General features: G+C 44.7%; 2 protein-coding genes across 2 annotated transcripts; one reads left to right on the plus strand and one right to left on the minus strand.

Moving 5' to 3' along the window:
• Window positions 1-496: 496 nt before the first annotated feature.
• Window positions 497-6,338, minus strand: SPRTN (SprT-like N-terminal domain). Its single transcript, XM_053972993.1, has 5 exons — window positions 5,974-6,338; window positions 4,657-4,756; window positions 3,716-3,844; window positions 2,684-2,951; window positions 497-2,387 (listed from the first exon to the last, which is right to left on the minus strand). Exons 1-5 carry the CDS (start codon window positions 6,243-6,245, stop codon window positions 1,663-1,665), a joined length of 1,494 nt encoding a protein of 497 aa, XP_053828968.1. The 5' UTR covers window positions 6,246-6,338; the 3' UTR covers window positions 497-1,662.
• An 80-nt stretch (window positions 6,339-6,418) lies between these two features.
• EXOC8 (exocyst complex component 8) lies at window positions 6,419-10,628 on the plus strand. The gene is made up of 2 exons (XM_053972992.1): window positions 6,419-8,112; window positions 8,772-10,628. The coding sequence occupies exons 1-2, from the start codon at window positions 6,595-6,597 to the stop codon at window positions 9,378-9,380; spliced, it is 2,127 nt and encodes a 708-aa protein (XP_053828967.1). The 5' UTR covers window positions 6,419-6,594; the 3' UTR covers window positions 9,381-10,628.
• The last annotated feature ends 14,116 nt before the right edge of the window (window positions 10,629-24,744 follow it).

Raw genomic sequence — 24,744 nt, forward strand, 5'->3', positions numbered from 1 at the left:
AGCATATTTAAAAAACATAGTGGTAGTCATTGTTATCCTTGTGGGTAGGACACTGTATTCAAGCACAACATTTTACAGAGACAGCATTTGTAGTAACATACCCAAAATGAAGGTGGCCATGACCCATTAATAACAGCCTGCAATAAATAGTAACTGCAAAGCCTTCCTCTCTGGATAAAAGAGATCCTAGTCTTAGAATACTTCCTTGTAAAAGCACATGTCAGAGGTGTTATTTTTCCATAGCTAATCCAGAATTGCTCAATTGTTTGGACAATGATCTATTTTGGGACATGTATATGAGGGACAGACTTGCCTACAGCTTAAATTCTCCCCTCTCTCAACAGGCTACACTATTCACTAAATTCTTAATTTGTTTTCTGTTTGTCATTCAAATTCAGAAGTAAAATAAGACATTAGGAAAAATCCCCACATTTAACAATACCCAAAATCCTTCTTTACTCACATCTGTCACAGTAGGAAGGACAAATGAGGAAACTGCAGAGAGCAATTTTAATGGAAATATCTCAAAAATGCTTCATGATGTGAGAGATGCTTTGTGGTGCACCTCTCACCCTCATCTTAAAAACTAAGATAATACAAATATTTCTTGGTAGTCCTGTCCTTGAAAATGTCAAGTATCACTGGAAACACTGATAGATGGCTGCAGCTTTAAGAAGGAAGTATGGAAAATTAACATGGCAAAGCAAGTTTTACTATCAGTATTCATAAAATTTTTCACAGAAGTGCAACAATAGTGAAACTTTTAAAAATAGGATGGAGAAAGAAGCAGTTAATGCAATCTATATTCACCAGCACCTGTTTTTACAGAGAACTTTAAGAAGGAAAAGTGTTAATACAGAAAGGCTCTAATAAACAAGACTTATATACAGGTGAACCCACTGGTAAGTGGCACAAAATGGCCAGGCTTAGTGGAAATTCAAACTTCGGTAGCAATTTATTCAGCGTATGCAAGAACAAAGTAATTTACATTAAACTTAGTAAACTTAGTAAACTTACTCAATATTTTTAAAACTTAGTGTCAATATTTTTAAAAATATGAAGCATTTAAAATTAGTTAAGAGAGCAGCAGCCATTTAAAATTCCAGTAACAAGAGATAAAACAATTTTGCTTAAAAGTTATTTATATAAAACAATTTTTATGTTTAAGCAAACATACAATCAGTTTTACTGATTGTAAGGGATCACACTGTTTTAATGCCTAACCCATTAAGTACCTTAGTGCAGCAAGAGAATGTTTCAGGAAGCTCACAAAGAAAACATATGTGCCTGGCACAATTGCTTTAGTACTCAACTGACTGTCTTGCTAACCACAAAGATAGCTGCCTTCCAGAAGAAGTGAAACAAAGACTGGCAGGTAATGTCACTTTAGTCCTAATTTGTCCTGTCTAGCACTTGAAAAAAGTTTAACTGGGAAATCGTGACAGCTTTTATGTCCAGGAACAGTCTTTACCAGTATTCCTAGCAGCATTGCACACAATTTTTACTTACCAGTGTGAGGATATGGAGGTCAGCTACATTTTAAATTCCATTTCAGAACAGGCACACGGAGTTTAACCACAGCTAAGCAAACCCTGAGCAAAAATTACCTTTCAAACAATATTTCCAGTCCTGGTTTATCTTTTTAAGAAGCTTTCTGCTGTTCTATGAAAGACAAAAATCAAGATGTTCATTTATTTTAGATTCCAAAACATCAGTCTCACAGACAGGACAAGTGACTCTTCTCTCCTGCCTCACAGGATTGCTAGGACTTGCAGAGGACTGTGTAAATTCAACTCTGTTTTTTGTAGTTGTAGTGACATCAGTACCCCCCTTTTTGTTGAAATACTTTTCAAAGGCAGTTTTGTCTTCCTTTTTTGGCCATTGCTGCAGTGTATTAACACATTCTAAGTTTTTTTTCTCAGATGCACCCTGAGCTCTTGTAGTCTGCTCCAAACAAATTCGTTTTGGTGACCAGTTAGAAGATGGCATAGCCCTCTTGCCAACTGGTGAGCCTTGGCTTGATGTTTCTTCAGCAACATGAGCCATCCTAGCAGGCAATCCACAATTGTTCTCATCATCTTCTATGTGAGCAGCAGATAGTTTTGGAAACTCACGCTTTAAAGCTAAGCTGCTCTTCTCACTGGCACCATTGGTATGAAGTGGAAAGATGCTGCCATGGGGCAGTTTTTCCAGTTTTATCTCATTTTTAGGGATTGGTGGTGTCCTTACTGCTGAATGATGCAGTGAGCCATGTGCTTCACTGTTTGCAGTGGAGCTGCTGGCGTTTGTGTTTTTCTCTAAAAGTACATCGTCTCCTCCTCCAAGCTGATATCCTGTTCCACTAAAAGGAGTCAGATCTTTGCTATTACCATGCATCTGTGTCTTGCCTGCAAAATCAGATTAAAAAATAAATTAATAATTTTTTCATTAAAAAATCATGGGCTTATTATTTGAGGTGCTTCACACAAAAAAATCTGCTGCTTGAAAATAATGCATCAAACTAAACGTTTTGTAGACAATTCAGTTGAGGAGCAGCCTAGAAGTGCACAAACAAACAGGCCCTGTTCTTTGGCTATGTAACAGTAACATCTAAACCAAGCTTATGTAGTGTTTGGTGTATATTCTTTCAAGAAAAAGTCTGGACAAAAATCAGTTCAGAAAAGAAAAAAAAATCATAAAATACCTTTGTTAGTTGACTTGAAATGTGAAGGTTTTGCTGTCTGAATTTCCTGCTTAGACTTCTCTGAGAATTTCTCTGGCTCTTTCACTTTTGTGAACGTGCCCCCACACGTCCTTTGATGTTCATCCCACCAGAAGTCATGTGCAGAGGGTGCTCTGTTCATTGAGCGCTTCACATATCCAAAGTAAGGTGCTCTGTTTTGGCAGGGGCCATTGCATCGCCACCAGTGCTGGCGGTACAAATTAATCTCATCATAAAAATCGTGATAGATCTACGTTTAAAAAAACAACAAAAAAAAATATCCACAAAAAAACAGTCATTCGGGAATTTACAAATTTTATATCACTAGCTCTAAAATGCTTTTTAAAAAATCTATTTCCATTCAATTCCTTCCACTACTGCTGTGATTTTTTATTAGCAGTTAAAAGAGCTAGATCTGAGTAAAATTTGATCAACATTTAGCTACTGTTAAAACAAAGCTTAAAAAAAAAAGATAGGAAGTGTAGGAATATGTCCTGGTTATCTTGTTGGAACTGCAAAAAGATCATTTTGGAAATCTATCTACAATTTCACCTAGAAGATGTACTGTTTAGAATGGATTTCAAACAATACCAGTATTGTATTCTCCTTTCAGTTATTACCTTAACTGACCTTATTAGACACATTATTTTTAAATATTGACATAAATATCATTACCCTCTATTGACATAAATCTTGACTGCTCTTCACATGGAGCACTTCTGTCCCTGCTACCATTTAAGCCCTTTCTAGTTTACCACAAAAGCTTAAAGAAAAATTCTTACAGAGAACATACCTGAAAATTACATGACTAACAGCTCACCACATCTTCCTCAACCTGTTCCCACCACCATCCCCAACAAATAACTATGGAACTAGCATACACTTGGATGCAAACTTGTACTGGTACCAACTGTGGAGTGTCTAACAAGAATATTACTTAATCTGCACCGGTCAACTAAAACAGCAAATTAGGAATAAAGCTCTATTAAAGAAGGTAAAGAGGATTATTCTTACTGTGACATTGGCTCCAGTCAAGAGATTAATGCGACGCATGTGCTTGCAGAACTCAGGTCCATGAGACTCACGATCTTTGTAGTTATGAGTAACAAAGAGCAGGGCATGGATCATTTCATGCAACAGTGTCTGAAATGATGCAACCATTAGATATTCACTGAAAAGCATTGCACTTTCAGTTTCATTATTAAGCTGCAAGTATTTTACTCTTCTACATTGATTGTGGTTACTATTCTTATCTTTGATTAACCATATACTCAGTCTGGGTCATAAAAACAATACTTTGATCTATCAGACCAAATTACCCCTATTTTCACTTCACTAAAATATGCTGCATATTATCACTCCAATAAGCACCATTCCAAAAAGGAGAAATAATCCTCAAACTTAAATCATATCTTTAAAGACATCATCCCCTACACAACCCCCAAAAAGAGCCTCTTTTGAGCAAGCTGAAACTCTACAGCATTTCTGTTCTTAAGCAAATCTGAATGTTCAGCCAGCTCAAAGCAGCAGCTCTGGCAGAGGCCCGAAAAGCAATAAAATGTCATGTTAAGTCATATCCTATATCCTTATTTTCTGCTGTTGGCTCTTTCAAAACTCCAGTCCATGTTTGGTTTGAATACTAGAGGAAAATTTAGGAGTTAAAAACTTGGGGTGTTTTTTTCTCTATATAAAGTCAATAAAATAAATGAGTGACTTTAGACTTCTACTTGGAGTTGCCCACTTAGAAACATAAAACTAAAGATTACCATGGTACTGCAACACAAGCCACATGAACTTAATAGTAAAGCCACCACTATTTTATGACCTCTAAGTTACTGCATAAAAGAATCCCACTATGAAACCTAAAATGTTTGTATGAAGTGGGGGTGGACACAATACACTTTATGTATTACTTTATGAATCTGTATGCAGATTCATAAGCCATGTTCAAATACCTCCACAAGATCCTTCCTTGGCCGTAACTTTAGAAGTGGCTCACTGAGACGAATGGAACACAACCCACTTCTTTCGTGATATGAACAGATACCCGCAGAGCTGAAAGGAAAAGAAGAAAGAAAATATGAAAATGCATTTGTTTCTGTAGCACATGAAGAAAATAGAGAATTAAGTTAAAATGCCATCCCCTCTAAACACATGCTAGGTCACTCAGAACATGGAATAAAATCACTTTGAGTAGTTACCTGAAAAACTCAGCATCATTAAGCAAAGAAAAAAAAAATCCACAAGTTCCTTAGGGTAGAAAAACCTCTTTTGAAGGCAGAAGAATGTTTCCTTTAGAACTTGTGGTGAACTAAAATACACTGCACGGAGGCTGGAGATTCACAGCAGCAAACACAGACTTAATTGCCAGTTGTTTCAATTTCATTCCCCACCCTTCATCAACTTTTGGCTCATACCGAACCTACATATACCTCCACTTCTGTGCACTAATCCAACAAACACCACTTTTTTTGTCTGTGTTAGTCCTACTGAATTAGCCCTCTATCAGTGCAACATCCAACTATTTCCAAATGTCTAAAGAATACCGCAGCCAACAGAGGATAAGAGGTGGCGGGACTCCAGCCACCAGCAACTGCATCTGCTGCAGAACTGCAGCCTTGCACTTCAAAGATTCCTGGGTTTGTTTAACCTCAGATTTCTTCTACATTCCCCTTCATAGCCCATTCTAAATTTTTCTAATATACTATTATTGGTTCATATTTGCCTTTCTGCTGTGCAGTAAAGACTGAGAACCAGAGCAGCAACACGAGTACGTGAGGTTTCCACACACGTCATCTAAGACCGAGTAATTTCTTCCATCTTAACATCCCTCCGGCTTGCCTCCACCGCCTTGATGGCTGCTAAGGACGACAGATGCAAGGCAAGGGAGACAACGACAGCGACCGACTCATGTCCCGCCGTAGGGGCTCTGCCAGAGATGCGGAACATCCAAGTGCCCGGGAAGAAAAGCCATGGCACCAGCACGGTGCTAGCGAGGAACAGCGAGGAGCAGCATAGAGCGACAAGCGACAGCTCCTCCCCGACACTCACAGCCACACGCTGTGGCTCCATAGGTGCCGGCCCCTCCCGCCGCCCCGACACTGGGCACGCTGCCGGTGCCGGCGGAGGCACGGCGGGCAGCTCCCGAAACACACGGATCGGCCTGCCCGCCGCCTGCCCGGCCCTGGCGACCGCCCCACGCACCCCCGGCCCCCGGGACAGGGCAGCCCCGGGAGCTTGGCTGCGCTCGGCCCCACACCCCGGTGCCGCACCTGGTCATGCGGGGGCTCCAGGACACCGTGACAGCCTCCAGTTTGCCCCAGAAGAGCGTCTGGTTGAAGTGCACGAACAGGCCATGCACGTCGGGGCTGGGGTCCAGGAGCTCCCACGCCTCGTCCACCACCGACAGTGGGCAGAGGGACGAGCGGTACGGAGAGACATCAGGGCGCTTTGCTGCTGGTGCCGCCGCTGCTGCTGCTGCCTTGTCCTGCTCTTCCCATTCCCTCTGCAGCCTGAGGGCCAACAAGAAATCCTCGTCCTCCATCTCCCGAGCGCGGCTCGCGTCGGGCGGCAGAGCCGCAACCGGAAACCGCAGCCGCCGCGGCGCACGCGCAGCACCTACCGCGGGCTGCCGCCGCCGCGTCCTTCCGAGTGCGCGGGCCGGCAGCGTCCCCTCCGCCCCTTCCCTTCCCTTCCCTTCCCTTCCCTTCCCTTCCCTTCCCTTCCCTTCCCTTCCCTTCCCTCCCCTCCGCTCCGCTCCGCCCTGCGCGGCCCTATCGCGTCACCGCAGGCAGTCTCTCCTGCCGCCGAGCCGCAGGGCGCAGGCGCGGCGCCGTGTGGTGTCGCCGGGGCGGGTACCAGGCGGCGGCGGCGGCGGCGGCGGCGGCGCGGACATGGCGCTGTCGCTGGGCGAGAGCGGTGGCGGGAGCCGGCTGCGGCGGCAGCTGGAGTCGGGCGGCTTCGCGGCGGGGGAGTACGTGAAGCAGCTGTCGCAGCAGTCGGACGGGGACCGGGACCTGCAGGAGCATCGGCAGCGCATCCAGGCGCTGAGCGAGGAGACGGCGCAGAGCCTGAAGCGCAATGTCTACCAAAACTACCGGCAGTTCATCGAGACGGCGCGGGAGATCAGCTACCTGGAGAGCGAGATGTACCAGCTCAGCCACATCCTCACCGAGCAGAAGGGCATCATGGAGGCCGTCACCCAGGCCCTGCTCTTCCAGGCCGACCGCGACGACCCCGCGCTGGGCGCCCGCCGCGCCGCCGCCGCCGACCCCTTCCTGCCGCTGTCGGCCAAGGATGCGGCGATCAACGAGGAGGGGCGGCAGCGCACTCTCACCACCCTCCTGGAGAAGGTGGAGGGCTGCCGCGACCTCCTGCCCGAGAGCCCTGGCAAGTACCTGGTCTACAACGGGGACCTGGTGGAGTACGACGCCGACCACATGGCGCAGATCCAGCGGGTGCACGCCTTCCTCATGAACGACTGCCTGCTCGTGGCCACCGCCCTGCCCAACCGCCGCGGCGCCTACCGCTACGACGCCCTGTACCCCCTCGACGGGCTGGCCGTGGTCAATGTCAAGGACAACCCGCCTATGAAGGACATGTTCAAACTGCTCATGTTCCCCGAGAGCCGCATCTTCCAGGCTGAGAACGCCAAGATCAAGAAGGAGTGGCTGGAGGTGCTGGAGGAGACCAAGCGCAACCGTGCCCTCAGCGAGAAGCGGCGCCTGGAGCAGGAGGCCCTGCCCCGGCCCGCCCCCACGCCCCCCGAATCCACCAACCCCTTCGACGAGGATGAGGAGGAGGAGGATGAGCCCCCCGCTGAGGAGGAGGTTGTTGACCTCTCACTTGAGTGGATCCAGGAGCTGCCCGAGGACCTGGACGTCTGCATTGCTCAGCGGGACTTCGAGGGGGCGGTGGACCTCTTGGATAAACTGAACGAGTACCTGGCGGACAAGCCTGTGAGCCAGCCCGTGAAGGAGCTGCGGGCCAAGGTGGATGAGCGCGTCCGGCAGCTCACAGATGTGCTGGTGTTCGAGCTGTCTCCAGACCGCTCTCTGCGAGGAGGGCCGCGGGCCACCCGCCGAGCCGTGTCCCAGCTCATTCGCCTGGGCCAGTCCACCAAGGCCTGCGAGCTGTTCCTGAAGAACCGGGCAGCCGCGGTGCAGACGGCCATCCGGCAGCTGCGCATCGAGGGCGCCACGCTGCTCTACATCCACAAGCTCTGCCATGTCTTCTTCACCAGCCTCCTGGAGACGGCCAGGGAGTTTGAGACGGACTTCACCGGCAACAACGGCTGCTATTCGGCCTTTGTTGTCTGGGCCCGCTCGTCCATGAGGATATTTGTAGATGCCTTCAGTAAGCAAGTATTTGATAGCAAAGAGAGTTTGTCAACTGCGGCAGAGTGTGTCAAGGTAAGAGAGCCCAAAGAAGGGGGGTGGTGGGGCACAGCAGCTGAAACAAAGGCTTCAAAGCTTTAAAGTCGCTTTTCTAGCTCTAGTTTGGTTGTTGACTCTTGTGTGGGTCTCCAGAGAGGTTTCCTGAGTTGAAAGATTAATATTCATTCGAAATTTGTTTGTTTTTTTTTTCAGTTTCACAGCGGAAAGCCTTAAGGTTATAGTACAGGTCAAGGAAAACCCTGCCTTTATCAGGAATGCAAAATGTGTTGATTCTTAATTTGCCTGTAACTAGTAGGAGGTCCTAAAATTTACATAAGCTACACCTGAATTATAAGTACTTCAAGACTTTCTCTTTGTTTTCCAAGGCTGTCCTTAGGTACATTTTCATACTTTTTTTGTAAGACTAACTTTCTCAGGTTATGCTTTCTTTCCACTGTTAATTGGGGGGGGGGGGAAGCTTATGTGTGTGGATTACATAGTGTAATTGTCCAGAGTATTCTTGACAGCCAGGGTGTATCTTTCAGTTATTAATTTCTCATTAATGAGATTCTTAAAGCGTGAGAAATAAGTATGAGTAACCCTTCTCAGTTTTCTGAGATAAATTTGATAAATGTATAAGATGTAAAGGGAGCCTGCACAGTAATAACATCCTTGGCTTTTCTGTGTTATCCCAGGTGGCTAAAGAGCACTGCAAGCAGCTGAGTGAGATTGGACTGGATCTCACCTTCATTATTCACGCCCTCCTGGTAAAGGATATCAAAGGTGCTTTGCAGAGCTACAAGGATATCATCATCGAGGCCACCAAGCACCGCAACTCTGAGGAGATGTGGAGAAAGATGAACCTGATGACTCCAGAGGCACTGGGGAAGCTCAAGGAGGAGATGAGGAGCTGTGGGGTGGGCAATTTTGACCAATACACGGGTGATGACTGCTGGGTCAACCTCAGTTACACTGTAGTAGCTTTCACTAAGCAGACTATGGCCTTCTTGGAGGAAGCGTTAAAGCTTTACTTTCCAGAGCTGCATATGGTTCTCCTGGAGAGTCTCGTGGAAATCATCCTGGTGGCTGTCCAGCATGTCGATTACAGTTTACGGTGTGAACAGGACCCAGAGAAAAAAGCATTCATTAGGCAGAATGCCTCTTTCCTCTATGAAACTGTCCTTCCTGTTGTGGAAAAAAGGTTTGAGGAAGGAGTTGGAAAGCCAGCCAAGCAGCTACAGGATCTGAGAAATGCCTCAAGATTGATGCGTGTAAATCCGGAAAGTACCACCTCTGTGGTGTGAAGTGAACCTAACTGTTCCTCGGAACAAGGTGGCAGCACTTACTGAAGATGTTGTACATTGAGCAGATGAACTGAACAGGGTTTTTTTGAGTCCCTGAAAGATGCAGAACTCTTATCTGCTGCATTCCAGAAGCTGAAGACTTTGAATCAGTGCCTGCAAGCATGCACTGCTTTACTTGGTGGATGGGGTGTAGGGAAGTGAGAAGGTGGAGGTCACATGTCCTTTGACAGCATATCCTGTATGAAGGGCTTGTGTAGTATTTGTGACTTGGGAAATAACTGTAATACACAAATTTTGGCCAATTGTTTGTGAAAGTCTTACATACATATACAGCAGATGGCAGGAAAAGATCAATTCTCATCATGTCACTGTAGCAGGTCTTTTTTTAAGGCAGTGTTCTGGTAGGAGGGGAAGTGCTGAAGCATTCCCAGGGTGTGGTATTTCAGTAAGGCACATCCACCATCCACATGTGACTCAGCACTGCAGATAAATGACATGGATTTGCACAGTGTGATTTTTGTGGTAGCAATGCAGTCTTTTCTTTAACATTGAAATTATCTTCATCCATTTCAGAGGCAGATTGGAATAAAAATATTTTTAATACAGGTTCTGGTGTTTGTGTGAAGGGGCTTCTTCTGTTAAATAAGCTGGCCTGTCAGCCTAAGTTATAGTTGTCTGAAAACAAACCTGCTGTCAACCATTTGTTCACTTCAAGAGAAGTGAGAATAAATTGCTTCCCTTTCTCTTTGTGTTCCTCTTCCATGTTTTCTCATGGATCTAATTGGGGTCACATCCATTTAATGAAGTGTGCACTGTTGCTTGAGGAGCTGTCACAAATGCATTATGAGCTGTTGTCTCCTGGTTGGAACCATAGTGAAGAGGCATAAATGCTCTTGACGCATGCAGGGCACGGAGAGGGACTGAAGGGACTGTTTCATTTGGAAGAAATGGAAAGCTAGTTTTGCTGTACAGAACAGAAACAGCACCTAGTGAAGAGACTCAGAGGCTTTTTGTACGAGATGTGAACTTTGAAATATACACTGTCTCCTGCAAGAACTAGCATAATTTTCTGTAATACAGCAGTAAGCCAGAAAAATACGTTTTTTGCAGAAATCACAAGGATTTGGTTGGCAATTTTAATGTTGATGAGGAAAGTTTATACAAATGCTCTTATGTTTGGATTGAATGTGTTGGCTGTCTCATGCAGTGTATGTCTCTGAAAATAAAATAAGCCAAGTCTTGTGTCAACGGTGGCTTTGGAAAGCTGTCATCTTCAACTTCTAAGCTGTGCAAACTTCTTCTGCTTCTGTGCAAACTTTCTTAATTGTGAGAAAATCATGTTACAGCTAAGGGACCTTGTGATCAGTCCCTCAAAAAGTGTCCTTAATGGGAATAACTAAATATCCTATTCCTGTAACGCTTTCAAATTAAAACTTTGGCAGTTTGTATCATGGTAATGAATGCCTTGTGACTGCCTGAACAAACAAAAGGTATCACTAGTAAAACATTCTGTGTAACTATTATACTGAATCTTCTTAATTTCTCTCTATTTTCATAGTGCTAGTTCAGTGCAGTTTCCACAGTGGCTGGGTTTTGTTCTCTTGCTCTTTGAATGCCTTTTGAGCTGTCAGATTTTGCAAAGCATCCTGTTGTCTCTGCTCACTTGCTTTGCAGTGTTTGGGCCTTTTGCTAGCAATTCACAAAAAAAGTCATACAAAATGTTTTTAAAGGGTAACTTATTGCTCCCAGCTTGCATTGATTGAAAACCAGTGAACTAGCTCTACTTTTATTTTAAGGGACAGGGACAGTGAGTTAGAACTTGTGTAATAAATTCTGTCAAAGAGAGAGAGAGTCCTATTGGTGTTATTTCAGTAGTGAACTGGTTTTGGTATCAGAACCTAGTGAAGTATAGCAAAGTAATATAACCTCTGTCACCTGTTTAAAGTGGGAAACCTAATCTGAGAAATGCGTTCAAGTGAATTATAAATGAGAGCTGTCTGTGGTGATGGGTATTTTGAAGGAGAGGGAGAAGAGATGCCTTTTTTTTCCTGTGAACATGGGTATATTTCTTTTTATTTAACAGCAGAAGAAATCAGAATAAATACAGATGAGCCTTATCTTTAGGTGTGTGTTTGCAAGAGAAGGGTTAGATCTAGAACTCTAGACTGATTATTGTGATGCTTGGGGATTTTATGCAATAAGCTGAATTGCAGTTTCCCCACTCCCAAGCATTAACATGAGAATGAAAAGGAGGAGAGTCCTGTTCATGCTTCTATTGTGAGCTGGTGTAGCACAGCTTACTCTTCTCGGAGGATGATATGTAGAATGTAATTCTGCCACATGCTCTGTTATGCCTCTGTCACTAAGCCCTTCTTCAATCTATTTATGGCTCAATGAGCCTACTGATTTTGTCTCTGCTGTCATCCATGGAGCAGTGGGCTTATGTTGATGTTGGTTTTAAGGCATCAGGGAATCTTTTCATTTGGGTCATCAAACATCATGTTCTTGTGCCTGTCACAATTCAAACAGGTGTGGGTTGTGTAAACTGCTATAAGTGGCATTGATATTTTGTAACTTGTGACTCTAAATAAGTTGTCATAGAAGAAAAACACTAACATAAAGAAAATGGTGTGGAATTAAAGTTATGTTAACTTGGTTAACAGAGAAAAATTGGTGTATGCTGAGTCATAGTTTAATAAATTTCAGTTTTGGAATGGCACTTTCCTTTTCCTGAGCTGTACACTTGTGGCGATAGTGTTGTTCAAGTTGCAATTTGCAGTAACTACTGAATAAACTACAGTTCTGCTAATTTGAGAAAGAACTAATATTGGGGTTTTTGAGACAACTGCAAATAAAATCTGGTTTCCTTTAGCTGCTGTGACAAAATTATATATTTTTTTTATTCAGATAAATTTATGTATTAAAATTTAATGCAATAACTTTTCTGAACAGTGAAGACCATGTATTAAAACTTTTGGACATACAGCACTAGTGGTGTATTTGTTTTGATCATCAGAAAGAGGATGTTGGTTTGAAGTTGGAGTTCCAGTGAAGTCAGAGAGCTTCAGGTCAGTCCCTTGTGAGGGAGAGGTGAGCAGCAGCCAGCTGATGAAAGCCAAGTGATGTCACTTCTGTTACACTTTTACAAAGTCGCTTCAGCGAGGTGACACTGGAAGAAAATGTTTCTGGACATAGAGAGGCTGTACTCTGGTCTGATGGGACTTTGAGTTTGTGTGTGATGGGTTATCAACACCGAGGCAGCGTAATGCTAAAGGGTTTGTTACCTTCCAGATATTTTTGTGTCGAGTGAGTCCATACTTACCTTGGGTGCTGAATGTGTAGTACAGCCTGTCCCCTCACTAGGTGGAGCTTTGTGCATTGAAACCTCAGCAGGCTGCGAGCAGGCACAGGCATGGAAGCTGTGCTGCCCTGCAGTGTGGCTTGGCAGGTTTTGGGTAGCATACTGGGGGAAGAAGATGCTGCAGAGAATGATCCAGATATTATTTTCAGGTCTTTTTCATTCCGTGGTAGTGATTGTGTTCTGCATTTTCTAATTCTTGTAGTGTTTATTTTTTAGTTCTTCGTGTTTTCCTGAGGTGTTTCTGTACTGTTGTCAGGTGTCCTCTAGAGTATCTCACCTTTCTGCTTTTTTTTAAGGTATGTACCAACATGTGACTTGTGTTCTGCCTAAAAAATATTGCTACCCTTCAAGCCCCTGCAAAAGTGTGAAAGTTGCTTGTCCCAGCTGCAGTTTTATGTCTCATGTAAAATGTTCAGATTAGTGACTTCTCAAAGTCAAGTTTGTGTGACCTCTGGTCATTTTATTTCAATATTGGACTGAAATTCCTGTGTAACTTCATGCTCACAGTGCAAATTTGTACTCCAGCATGGTAACAGAGAAGGTCCCCACCACCTGTCAGTATAACTTACACACTCTTTGTATTCCCTTTGCTGCCCAACTGCTTCAATTTAACTGGGTAACCTTTAACTTAAAATTATTAGTAGTTTTACAGACTCTTCAGTGTATTTTCTCTGATGAAAATCAAATCTGGCATGGGGCTTTTCTGTCAAGCAGCTCTGTGATTATAGATGTCTTTTTCCTCACAGCTTCAGGAGCTGTGATACAACTTCAATCCCTGCAAAGTATGAGGGGTAGTGGAGAGAGAAACATCTCAGACTGTGGGAATTTATGTCATTTACCACTTCAAGGGATGTTTACTGGAGTAATAGATCAGAATTTGATTGAGCCACCTTGGACACAGAGTTGTGGGTATTACAAGAGGTAATACACCTCTTGTGTATTTAGGAAACTGCTTATACAGCTTCAGCAGCCTCAACATGCCCTGTAATACAGTTGTCAATTTCAGGGTTACAAGCTGAACTAGATTATCTGCTACAGATGTGCCCAGTTTGACACAGCAGAGATAAAGTACTGGCAAGGGACCTGGCCTCTGCTGACCACTGAGCAGTAGTACCCTTCCTGGGGCTTTACATGGTTGATCGGGGCAGTTTTAAGGCAGTTTTAGATCACCCGTCTGAGGCCCTGTGCTATTTTTTCTCTCTCCCTCCCCATGCAGTAGCCACATTCCTTTTGATAGGCAGAGCATCTCATTTCCCACCTAAGTGGAAGATGCTGTGGGAGGATGGAGAGGAGCTGCTTCCCAAATTTCTTGAAGCGAGCTGCGGTGGTGCAGGACCTGAAGCGGGGGTCCCACAGGAGCGGTGCATTGGGGAGCATCCCCTCGGCGCAGGGAACGCGGGCACCCACTGCAAGACACCATTGATCTGTTCTCACCATCCACTGCAAGAGCAAAGCTGGTACAAAAGCTGAGAGATTGATCTCTTCGTGTCAAGGCAGCAGCTGGACCCTGAGGCATCATCTTAGATTGCACAAAATATAATGTGGCCCTCCAGCTGTTGGGAATCTTGTTCGGATGTGCTAAAAATATCTTGGCCACGTGATTAGTGAATGCAATGCACCAGAAAGGTGGACCAGGAAGAAGAGTGGGTAGTGTTAACTTCAGTGCTGCTTGGCAAAATCTTGGAGATGCTCGGATTGATTATGTTTTCAAGTTATTTAAAAAAATTAATTAAAAGTAGACAGCTCTTCATCCAACTGCACCAAGACACACAATTCTTCCTCTGTCCTCCCAGAAACTGATCCAAACAAAATCAAGAATCTCATGAAGGTAAGGGAGACTTAGTCTAATCCACTGTGATACAAGGCATGTGAATCTAAACACTGCAAACTTCGGCAAAATTAAGATCTGAGCTTCAGACATTCTCCAGACTGACTGGGATGAGGGAAAACTTTGCCTCAGACCCTTCCAGACTTCTGGACTTTGAGTTCTCTGGGCTTTGAGTCATTCCTGCTGTTACTAAAAATCACAATTCACAGACAACAATCTGTGCCAGTCAGACTAATGTGTTTTGCTTTGTTTTGTTTTAATTATAGCTTCACAGCTATACTGCTGCAGTCTGGGGATTCCTCTTATGTTAATTTTCCAAACCCAGTATTTGCTGTAGGAAGGAGCTCAGCTCCTAGCCCCAGCTCTGGCAGGATGGGATTGTCAGGAGAGTACTTGAAGCTCTGCAGAGAATCTTTCCTTCCTCAGGATTCAGTGAATTTTTCTCTCAAAATGCAGATCTCTGATAAGCAGCTTCTGCTCTGCTTTATTTCCCCCTCACAACAATTGGCAGGATTGTTTGTTTTCCCACTCCACAATACAACCTCTCCAGCAGAGGTGCCAGACTCACTTTGTGGAAGGAGGATGTCAAACTGAATGTTGAGTTACAGTCTGTCCTAGCACAATTCAAGCTATATAACTCCCTGCCTGCTCTTACCATTGACAAAGTTGGTGGGAAGAAGGGGGACTGGGAGACTTGCAAAGAAATATCTGTAATCTTTGTCCCTCTGACTTCCACCCAGCAAGGTGCTTAAATAAACACTGAAGATGCCTTCCTGAATTTGGCAAGCCCATTCCTATAGTCAGAGGCAATTAGATCCTAAAGTGCTTTTCACGAGTGGAGGATCAGTAAATTTCTTTTGAAATTTGCAAAAACAATTGGCAAAGAAGGGATGGGAGAGTAGTACCAGAGCAACAGCACCACGTAAGCAAACAAAATGTGTATTCCTAGGAAATCTCAGCTCTAGTGTGACAAATGGTAGTCCCAAACAAAGCCTGCCCCCTCTTAGGTGGGAGCAGTAGGCTCCATAAATCATTAGTGCTGCAACTTTCCAGGAGGCAGCAATAACAGTGTTGGACAGACTAAAATAAAGTCACTTCATCTGACCAGCTGTAATAGGTGACACCACATCAGGGTGGAGGAAATGCCCTCGGGAAAACAACGACACTTAAGGAAGGGTGCACATGGAGGCTGGATCATCTGCTGTTCTGAGACGTGGCTCCACCTGAGCCTGACACAAGTGCTGGCTGGCATTGTCCCAGCCTCCTGACGCACACCACCCTCCCTCATTTTGCCCAACTCCAGAACCTCCCATGGTGAGCATTTTCCTCCTGTTGTCCGCTAGCCTGAAATAAGCCTCCTCCCTCCCGGCAGGATTAACCCCATCTTGTTTGCTTGGTGACAAGAGATGTGTGCAAGACCAGAAGACCCCGAAGGAGCCACCGCCCGCAGCTTCACACCAGATAACCCCTCTCCTGGTGTGCCTCTAATCAGTCACTAGTTTTTGTCTTCCACTGAAGTTTATTACCATTTAAATAGCCTTTCAGCCTGAGATGTCCTGTGGGGTTTCTGCCTCTGCTGCCTCATGCCCTGTGAAATTAATTCCTGTAAGAGCATGTCCTCTCAGGAAAATGGTAAGAGCTCAACTAAGCTGGTTTAGAAACTGTTTTAAATCCCCACATGTCCTTCTATGGCCCTTTAGTTTGGACTGGGGCACTTTCTAAGTACTCAGCATGGGGTAAAATATGCTTAGACTGGAAAGTGTGTATTTCCAACCAAAATTATCACACTGAATTACCACACTGAATCCTGTCTGGGGCAATGTTTTTGAGTACTGTGAGCAAATTCCATATTTAACTCAGTGTGTGTTTTTAGGCCTTGAAGACTTAAGGGCCAGACTGCAAATGCCTTTAATCAGGAAGCAATTAATTGTGCAGATTTCCTCCTTGCAGCCAGTGTAGCACTCAACCAGGTAATACACCCTGTGAGGCAATGGCTCATGCCTGCACACTACTTTTATTACTGTGTATCTCTGCTAATTCGTGTGGTAGGCCAGGTTGCTACAGGGGGTTCAGATAAAAGGTACGGTCAGTTAAGACAATTTAAAGATAGCTTTAAGAAGAAAAAAATGCACATGGTTTGCATTCCCGATGAGCTTTTTAAAAAAATATTGTTACTATTATTATTATTTTTCCTGAAGAAAACTTGCAAGAAGGATTGATAGTTTTGATGGAAGTCAAGGACCTGGTTTTGACTTAAAGGGCTGTTCCAAGTAATTTGTAGTTGAGCACACTCAACTGGAGCTCTTTCCAGAGCACTGTGATGCACACCCAAGACCAACCCCAAGGAGAAAATACCTGGTTTGTATCTCTTGCACTCACCTTCATGCAAAGGATCACAGTCCTGGTTCTCCATCAGAAATGATGCTCAGCTTCACTTGGAGAGAAGAGTATGGGGAGCTGGGGGACATGTTTAGCCCTCACTGACAGTCCCTGGGGCAGGACACACACAATGTCTCACAAAACAGGAGGGTAAGGCTTAGATGACCCTCTGCCCCACATGCAGGCCAGGGCCGTTGCTCCACCTGCTAATCCTGACACAGCCTTATTCACTCTCTCAAACACAAGTCTCACATCCTTCCTGTCCTACATACTGGCATAAAGAACAAATTCCTTCATTTTTCTATTATTATAATTTACTAGCAGAAACCTTCCTCTCTACACAAACAGCTCTTCATGTTTGACTACTATAATTGCATTTTCAAAGTTATAAATAACACGTTAGACTGTGCATGTGTTCATGCAAGTCAGGCTATAAACTGGCAGATGAATGAAATTAACTGTCTCCAGAATTCACATTCCTGTCACTGATTGAATTATTTGATCAACGTAATTGCTCAGAGCAAGAGCTAATTGGAAAATGACATGCATTTACCCTCTCTATAGAGGAAGAGAGGCTTATCAGGTATTTTACTGCAGGCACTTTCATTGCTTCCAATATTCTGGAAGAAACAAGGGTTTTAAATGAACCAGGCCCAAACACACAAGGCTTTTTTTTTTTTTTTAGCCAGATGCTTCCCCATCCTTAAAATAGCTCTAGTACTTTGCAGTGCAAGGGTTTGAACATGCCTATACTGCAGCATACACAGGTATCTTGGCACGCGTGTATGCGAGCTGCAAGCCAAGCCTCCAGGGGTCTGCAGCACAAAATGCGTTCTTGCTTTGTGTATCTGTATTCATGCTGGTGCTGCAGATGTATGTGTTTGGTTCTTTCTGTGACAGACTCCCATCCCTGGGTGCTTATGCAGAGAATATTGGTTGGCTAAGGCTTGGCTGTCAGGAGGAGGAAAGGCAGAGAGTGATGTTTTCTGTGCTGCTGGTGTAGAAAAACTGTAAATTCCCAACTTGCCAGCTCAAACCCTACATCAAGGTTGCAGCTTGAAACACCAATACCTTTCAAATTATTTTTCTGTCCCTCACCTCGCCCAGATATCCTGGTTAAGATTCTGAGTTTGTTATTAAATTTTCTTATTAATTAAAATCTAAGAAAAGGGTGCTAGAGCAGAGAGGGGAGGGATAGAAAGAATCAGGAGGTAGGAGACTCAAATCCTAAACTGATCCCTCTTTCCCTTACTAGCTCTAGCATTGTCTGGAGTTGGAATATTTCATTTGTTTAAATAAGAGACAGGCAAGCACTTTTCCAAGCTGTATGGAAAGGGAGGAAGCTTATCTATCAATGCCAAGAGTTTGCAGCCTATTGTCTCCAGGCCCTGATGGTTATCTGTTGGGGAAAGGGAGCTAAGAAAATTAACCCTGTTGCCAGTCGCCTTAAATTTGCAATAGATGGTCTGCACCTCTGTTGGAAAATATTGGGCTCTGCAAATTAAAAACTGGGTAAAAACCAGTGTGTTTCCGCCTGCTATTCATAAGCAGTTCAAGCATCAAGATTTTGCGTGCTTGGAGAGAAAGCTCCAGAAGTGGTCCATGGAGCACGTGAATGAGAAGCACTGTGCCAGGTGTCACTCCCTGAGATGTAGCAGTGCTGCTAACACTGCACAAGTGGTACGGGACAGCTCTGGGAAACTCACTGTACTGCGTGCCGTGTCCAAGGGGCTGGCACTGCCTACCTTTGATGAGAAGTGAACAAGGTGGGCAATTATTTAGTTCATCCAAGAGGAGATGAAGAAACTAGTGCAGCAAAACCTATTTGTACTTGCAGCAGGACATGCCTGACATTAGAGGTTTTTTAGAGTAGGAAGCAAAAGTATCCAATAAGGAAATAAAAATACCCTCACCATGCAGTGCTTGTGTACGTGTCCCAGTTGTCCCTGGGAGAAGGAGAGTTAGATTCATTAAGTACCTGTAAGAAGAATTTTATTGTGGTTCTTAGGATTGCTGTGTAGTTTGGACAAGAGGGATGTTGAGAGCATCAGGTGCCATTCCTGCTCACAGCTCTGCAACACACACGGCCACAGTAAGCTGCAAACAAGGACGATTCCAAGGTTTGGTGTCCTGTCAGTGACTCCAGCCAGTAGAAAATTGGTCTCAGAGTGCAAAACTGTGATCTCTAAGCTCTGGCTAAGGGAATAAATCAGTAACCTGATGGCGGCACAGGACACCGCACATGGGGCATGCAGGCTCCTGTTGCCAGTTCTAGGCACAAAGGGGAAAAAACTCCACCAAGATGTTGTGGGTATCTCTGTAAATTCACGGCTAAAGCAGGGCACGCGCGTGCAGGGAAGTGGCCACTCCAGGGCGACAAGGCAGCAGGGCCAGCAGAGGGAGCCCGCCGCTGCCGCATCCCGGGATCGCCGTAAGCCGCGCCCAGCCCAGCCCAGCAGCTCCTCATCTCTCCCGCCCCGCACCTTTCCCAGCCCCGCATGCAGCCTCGCAGCCCCGCAGGGCCCCTGCACGCCGCTCTGCAGTCCTTCAGCCCCTCCACTCAGCAGCTCTGCGGCCTTGGATGCCACAGCCCTTCAGCCCAACATTTCCCTGTGCTCAGCACCGAGAAGCCTCATGCTTCCCCAGCTCGGCGTCCCGCCAGTCCCACGACCGAGCACGCCGGAAGACCTGCATCTATTTCTGTAGCCCTGCAAACCCGCGGCCTAGCACCAAGCCCCAAATTTCCAAATGCCCGAATTTCAGCACCCCCACATCCCAGCAGCCCTGCTGTGCCTACCACCAGTGCCCACAGCACATCATCCAGCACAACGCCCAAGCTGTAAAGCAGCCCCAGAGCTGCATACCTCCATGTGCCGGCAGCCCCAGAGCCCGCAGCTCTGCCCCAGCAGCTCAGCATCCCAGCCCAGGATACACAGCAAGCAGAGCCGGCACAGAGCTGCTGCTCCTGGGTGGCTTTATTGTGGCTTCTGCCCTCAGGTGCAGTGACAACTGTGACTGGAGGTGGCTGTAGTTATATATTGGGGTTTTTGCCAGAGGCCCTGCTATGAACTATATTGACAGAGGTGCTATTTCTTTATTTCTTTTTTCAATCTTTTGCTATTTTCTATTCTTGCTGGATAAATATTTCTAATATTATCTTGCCACTGCCTGAGCCTGAGAAGGCAGCTTTACACATGTGTAGATGCAGCCAGCACTACTGATGCACTCCTGGTCCCATCACTCTGCAGGGCTGGAGGCAGGCAGGCAACACGGGAAAAGCAGGCAGCAGCTGCCTCTGCCACTTCTTGTCTCCAATACTACAGCTGGTACTTCACTGTGAGCTTTGCCTCCACCAGGAACAGTCCCTCCACAGGAACAGATTTTTCAGCAGGATTTTAGCCCTGGATATGAACACTGAAAAACCTGTTGCTTTTGTTACACTGAGACATTCATCCTGCCAGCTGTGAATCAACATGATTGTACTTCTGCAATGGAAAAATTCAAGAAATGTACGCAGAAGAATTATTCTCCCCCAGTTTTTGTCTAGTCCTGTCCAGTTTGTGGTCCTGCTGAACCTCATGCCAGTAGCTCTGTACAGGAGGGTGGTAGCATGATCAGTCTGGTGGAGCACTCCTCAACTGGCTGACTTACAGCAAAGCCTTGCTATTATATCCAAAGCCATAGCACAGGTGTGCTGCTCCTCTGTGAACATATTCCAGAGGGACATGTGGGCTGTCTTAGCTGGAATTTCATCCTATTTTTTATTTAGGCACAAAATATCTGGCTACCATTTTTAGCCAAGAGAAGGTGCTTGAAATGGAAAAAGTCACAAATTGGGATGAAAACAAGGCTGTGGAAAATATTTGCAGGCAAACAATAAAAATGTAGTTTGAGTCAATGGTGATATCAAATTTCAGTGCTTTCAAGATTTTTTTATTATTTTATAAAAATAAAGTAAAATTATTTAAATTGTAGATTTAATTATTTAAATTAAAAAGTAAAATTATTTAAATTGTAGAAGACATTTGAATAAAGAAAACATTATTCTAAATGTCAACAATGGAAAAAGTGATACTTTGATAGTCATAATTTTTTCCTTATTACTTTTGTTGGAGGAGATGTATTGGGCATGTTTTCTTTTGGTGGTCTCATAAGAAAAACAACAGTTTTAAGGAAACAGAATTTTTCAATTAGACAACATTTTGCTGAAAACCCCTATCTGGAAGAAAGCTGGAAATAGTTAGTGTGAGAAGTCTAGAGAAATCTTTTTGTTCCAGATGTGTTATTCTGCTTCCCCTGGTATGACAGAGGTACTTAAAGTTAAAAGATGCAGCACCAGTGTAACTAACTACATATTTCCTGACATTTGTGTCTGTCAGCACAGGGATGGTTAGACTGCAATTTATAAACCTGAGCTTAATTCATTCTCATACCACAGGGGGCAATCAAGACCCCAGTGATTCCCAGTGAGAAATCAGGGCCAATGTACAAGAGGCTTTTTCCTAATTTCTGTCTGTGTCATGTTCGGAAGAAAGATATGCATAGCAAACATAGTCCAATCCCAGCCCTTCTCTGCTGAGTCAGAGTCAACTTCTTACGTCTTATGGATCTCCAGTCAGGAAGGCAGGATGGTCTTGTGGCTTAGGATATGGTCTGTGAGTCTGAATAGTTTATTAATGAAAAAAAATTGTTCAATTCATTTATTAGCAGATCATTCTCTGACCAGAAAAATTGCCTTTAGAAAATTTCAACTGCAGGCAGTTTAAAGACAAAAGGGCTAAAAAAAGGAAGTCCAATTGACATTTGATCATTTCTGCATCAACATTATATTTATCCTTAACCAGCTGTTTTGGAAGGAAAAGGACAAGCACCAGGGTATATACTAGACATATCCTGATTTGCATTTTAGGCTTGCCAAACTCCCGTTGATTAAGCTGGTAATGTTGATTAAGGACCTCAAGCTGTGACCCTCAACAATTCAGTCAGATTACTCCTGCTGCTTAGCAAGGCTTGAGTTAAATTGGAAAGCAGGATAGAGTGTCAGTGAGTTTATCAGCTCTGAGCAGTGTGTTTCTAAGCAGACAACCTGCAATACCTCCCTGCTCAGCCCAAGTCTTACAGGGAATACAATAGGTTGTCTGTCTGCTGGTAAGAAATATTAAAGTCCTTCAGGAAAAAAAAACCCAACTAAAAACCAATCCTTCTTTGGACCGATCCTCTGGAAATCAGTCATTCAGTCAGTAGAGTTAATGATCAGTTGGTGGGTGTCGTGGTTTGACATGGAAGTGAATTTTTTTTCCAGGAAGTTGGGTCAAACCAATCAGTGGTCAGGTTTGGATATTGGCACCTGGAGTGACCACTGAAAGTATGGACACGCCTCTGAGAACACAGGGGGTTAAAAGCAAGAACTCCCAGGGGAACTGTCTCTTTGGTTCCGGTCGTCAGAGAGTGCAGACTCTCCCCTGCCCAGCGATGGGCTGGGTGGGGGAGGGGAAGCCACGCGGCCTTGTCCAGGTAGGCCGAGGGGCTGAAGGTCTGGAACCGAGCCAGCTCCTGTGGACGGAAGGGTGGAGAGAAGCAGAGATGCCTTTGTTCCCCCCCCACAGAGGGAAAGTGACAGAGAGCCTGACGGCACCTGGAGATTTGCCGGCAGAGGAGAAGGAGAAAGGGGGGGGGGGGGGATGGTGCCCAGCATGGGAGATGGAACGCTGGACCAAGATATCAGCCATCCAGGGAGTCTGAACTTTTAACCCTTTCCAGGAAATGAGGGCTTTGTAAAATATTACTCCTCCTTGATTTGTAGTGGAAGAGAGACAGTCCGGGACCTGACATGTTAGAAGAAGAAATATTTAGGTGGGAGGAGATGATGAAGTAGCTTTTGGCTGGACTTTTCTTGTTAGCCATGGACTGAACCAAAATCTCCTGCAATAGAGACTGCATTTTAGGGGGATGCAGTGGTGACCCAAGGAGACCTACTTCAGCTTCTAACAGCACAGGAATGGCAAGAACAGAAGAAAGCTGAGGAGGGAATGGTGATGCCCTCTGTCTTCGGGAAGAAGATGATCTCTGTTCTTGGACCCTTGGCCCCAGGGGAAAATGGGGGGGACTGTAGTCCCAAGATGAGAAGCTGAACTGTTGTATCTTTGGGTCTGTGGCAAAGCATCCTTAAAGGAGCCCTATGAGCAGTCTGTCCATGCACGGTGGTGAGAGCACTGTGACGTGGAAAGGAGAGTGTCACACTGGCAGATTTTCTCTGGGCGGTTGCCATGTGTGACAGGGAAACACAGGAGGTGGCAACTGTGTTTCCTGGGGGGTCTGTGGTGCAAGAGAGACTTCTCTCTCCCTTGATAGCTTGAGTATTGATTATCTGAAGGGTGGTAATTTGATCAGGAATCCCGGATGATGTTTCATGGTGGGTGTTTTAGGAATTGGGAGGAGGAGGGGTGTTTTAAAAGGTCTTCATCCTGGATTTAGTTTATGTGTTTTCAGTAGTACTAGTAGTTTAATAAAGTTTTTTTCCCCTTTGTTATTAAGCTTGGGCCTGCTCTGCTCTGTTCCTGATAAAATCTCACAGCATTTATTTAGGGAAGGTGCATTTTCATGGGGGCGCTGGCATTGCGCCAGTGTCAAACCATGACAGTGGGTTAATAGCCAAACCTGAAGTCAAAGATTATTAAAGCTTAAAAAAAAATTAACCACTCAGTGACTGTAGTCAAAGACAGTATTCAGGTTTTTTTTTTATGGTTCCTTCTCTGTCTAGGCTCCCACAGAGGCTGACAAGTGATATTTTAACTTGTCAAGACCACAGCACCATAGCAACAAAACCCTAAGAAGCCCATCAGTTTGCTGCACAGGACCTGTTTTTCATACCAGGCCTTTGATCTTTAAGTGTATTTAGCACTGCCATTTTTTAATGAGTGTGGTGAGGAGGTGAAATAGGTCCCTTGCTTAAGTAGGACAATTTATTATTGTCACTTGGCCTGTGAAGGACAAGCCATGCAGAAGAGCTCCAGTCAGGGGAGAGAGGCCTTGAACGCATTCAGAACATTTACGCTTCAGTTAACAGGGAAGCAAGCTGCATAGGGGTTTGCAGAATCCAGTTCCCACTGCTTTGGGGGAAAAAAAAAATGTTTTTATTTCTTCATCTTCAATTCATGCTTCCTCAATTTACTGACAAAAGAAATTTTAATTATTTACTAACAAAGATAGGGCTTTTTCCTTCTGCTTCATGCTATGGCAATAAGATTGTTGGGTTAATGTTGACTGAATAATCCATGGTGCCATTAGCTGTTGTACAAAGTCAAAAGAATTTACACCAATTTCGAGGGTACCAGCTGAGCCTGTCAATCCAGAAGGGAAGGAAAGAGGAACCACTGCAAACCAAATGGAGATTTTTCCAGTGATACTATAAAAAGATGGTGTGATACAGGTAAGTGATATAACATAGCTAAGAACAACTTCTTCTTTCAAACACAAGACTGAAAGAAACAACTGTCATTTCTTGTTTCTGTGATCTTTCTCTGCTGGAGAGCAATCTAAAATCCAGGACAGACAGCACTTAACAGCACCTAGCATCTGACAGGTCTTGATTATGTCTTCTCGCAGGCAGTGGCGGCAGCACAAGACAGGCAGGGCTTTGCTCAGAACCTAACATCCATGTGTGTCTCACCACAGAGACAAGTGATCCCCTGGGTCAGTGCCTGGCACTGGTCAGCTGGGCACACACAAGGAAGGGACCCAAAAGGGCTCCCATGAGGATATCTGCTCCTGTGGTTTTCAGGCTGCCCTTCAGGGAC

This window comes from Vidua macroura, chromosome 3, assembly GCF_024509145.1.
Source record: "Vidua macroura isolate BioBank_ID:100142 chromosome 3, ASM2450914v1, whole genome shotgun sequence".
Lineage (NCBI taxonomy): Eukaryota > Metazoa > Chordata > Aves > Passeriformes > Viduidae > Vidua > Vidua macroura.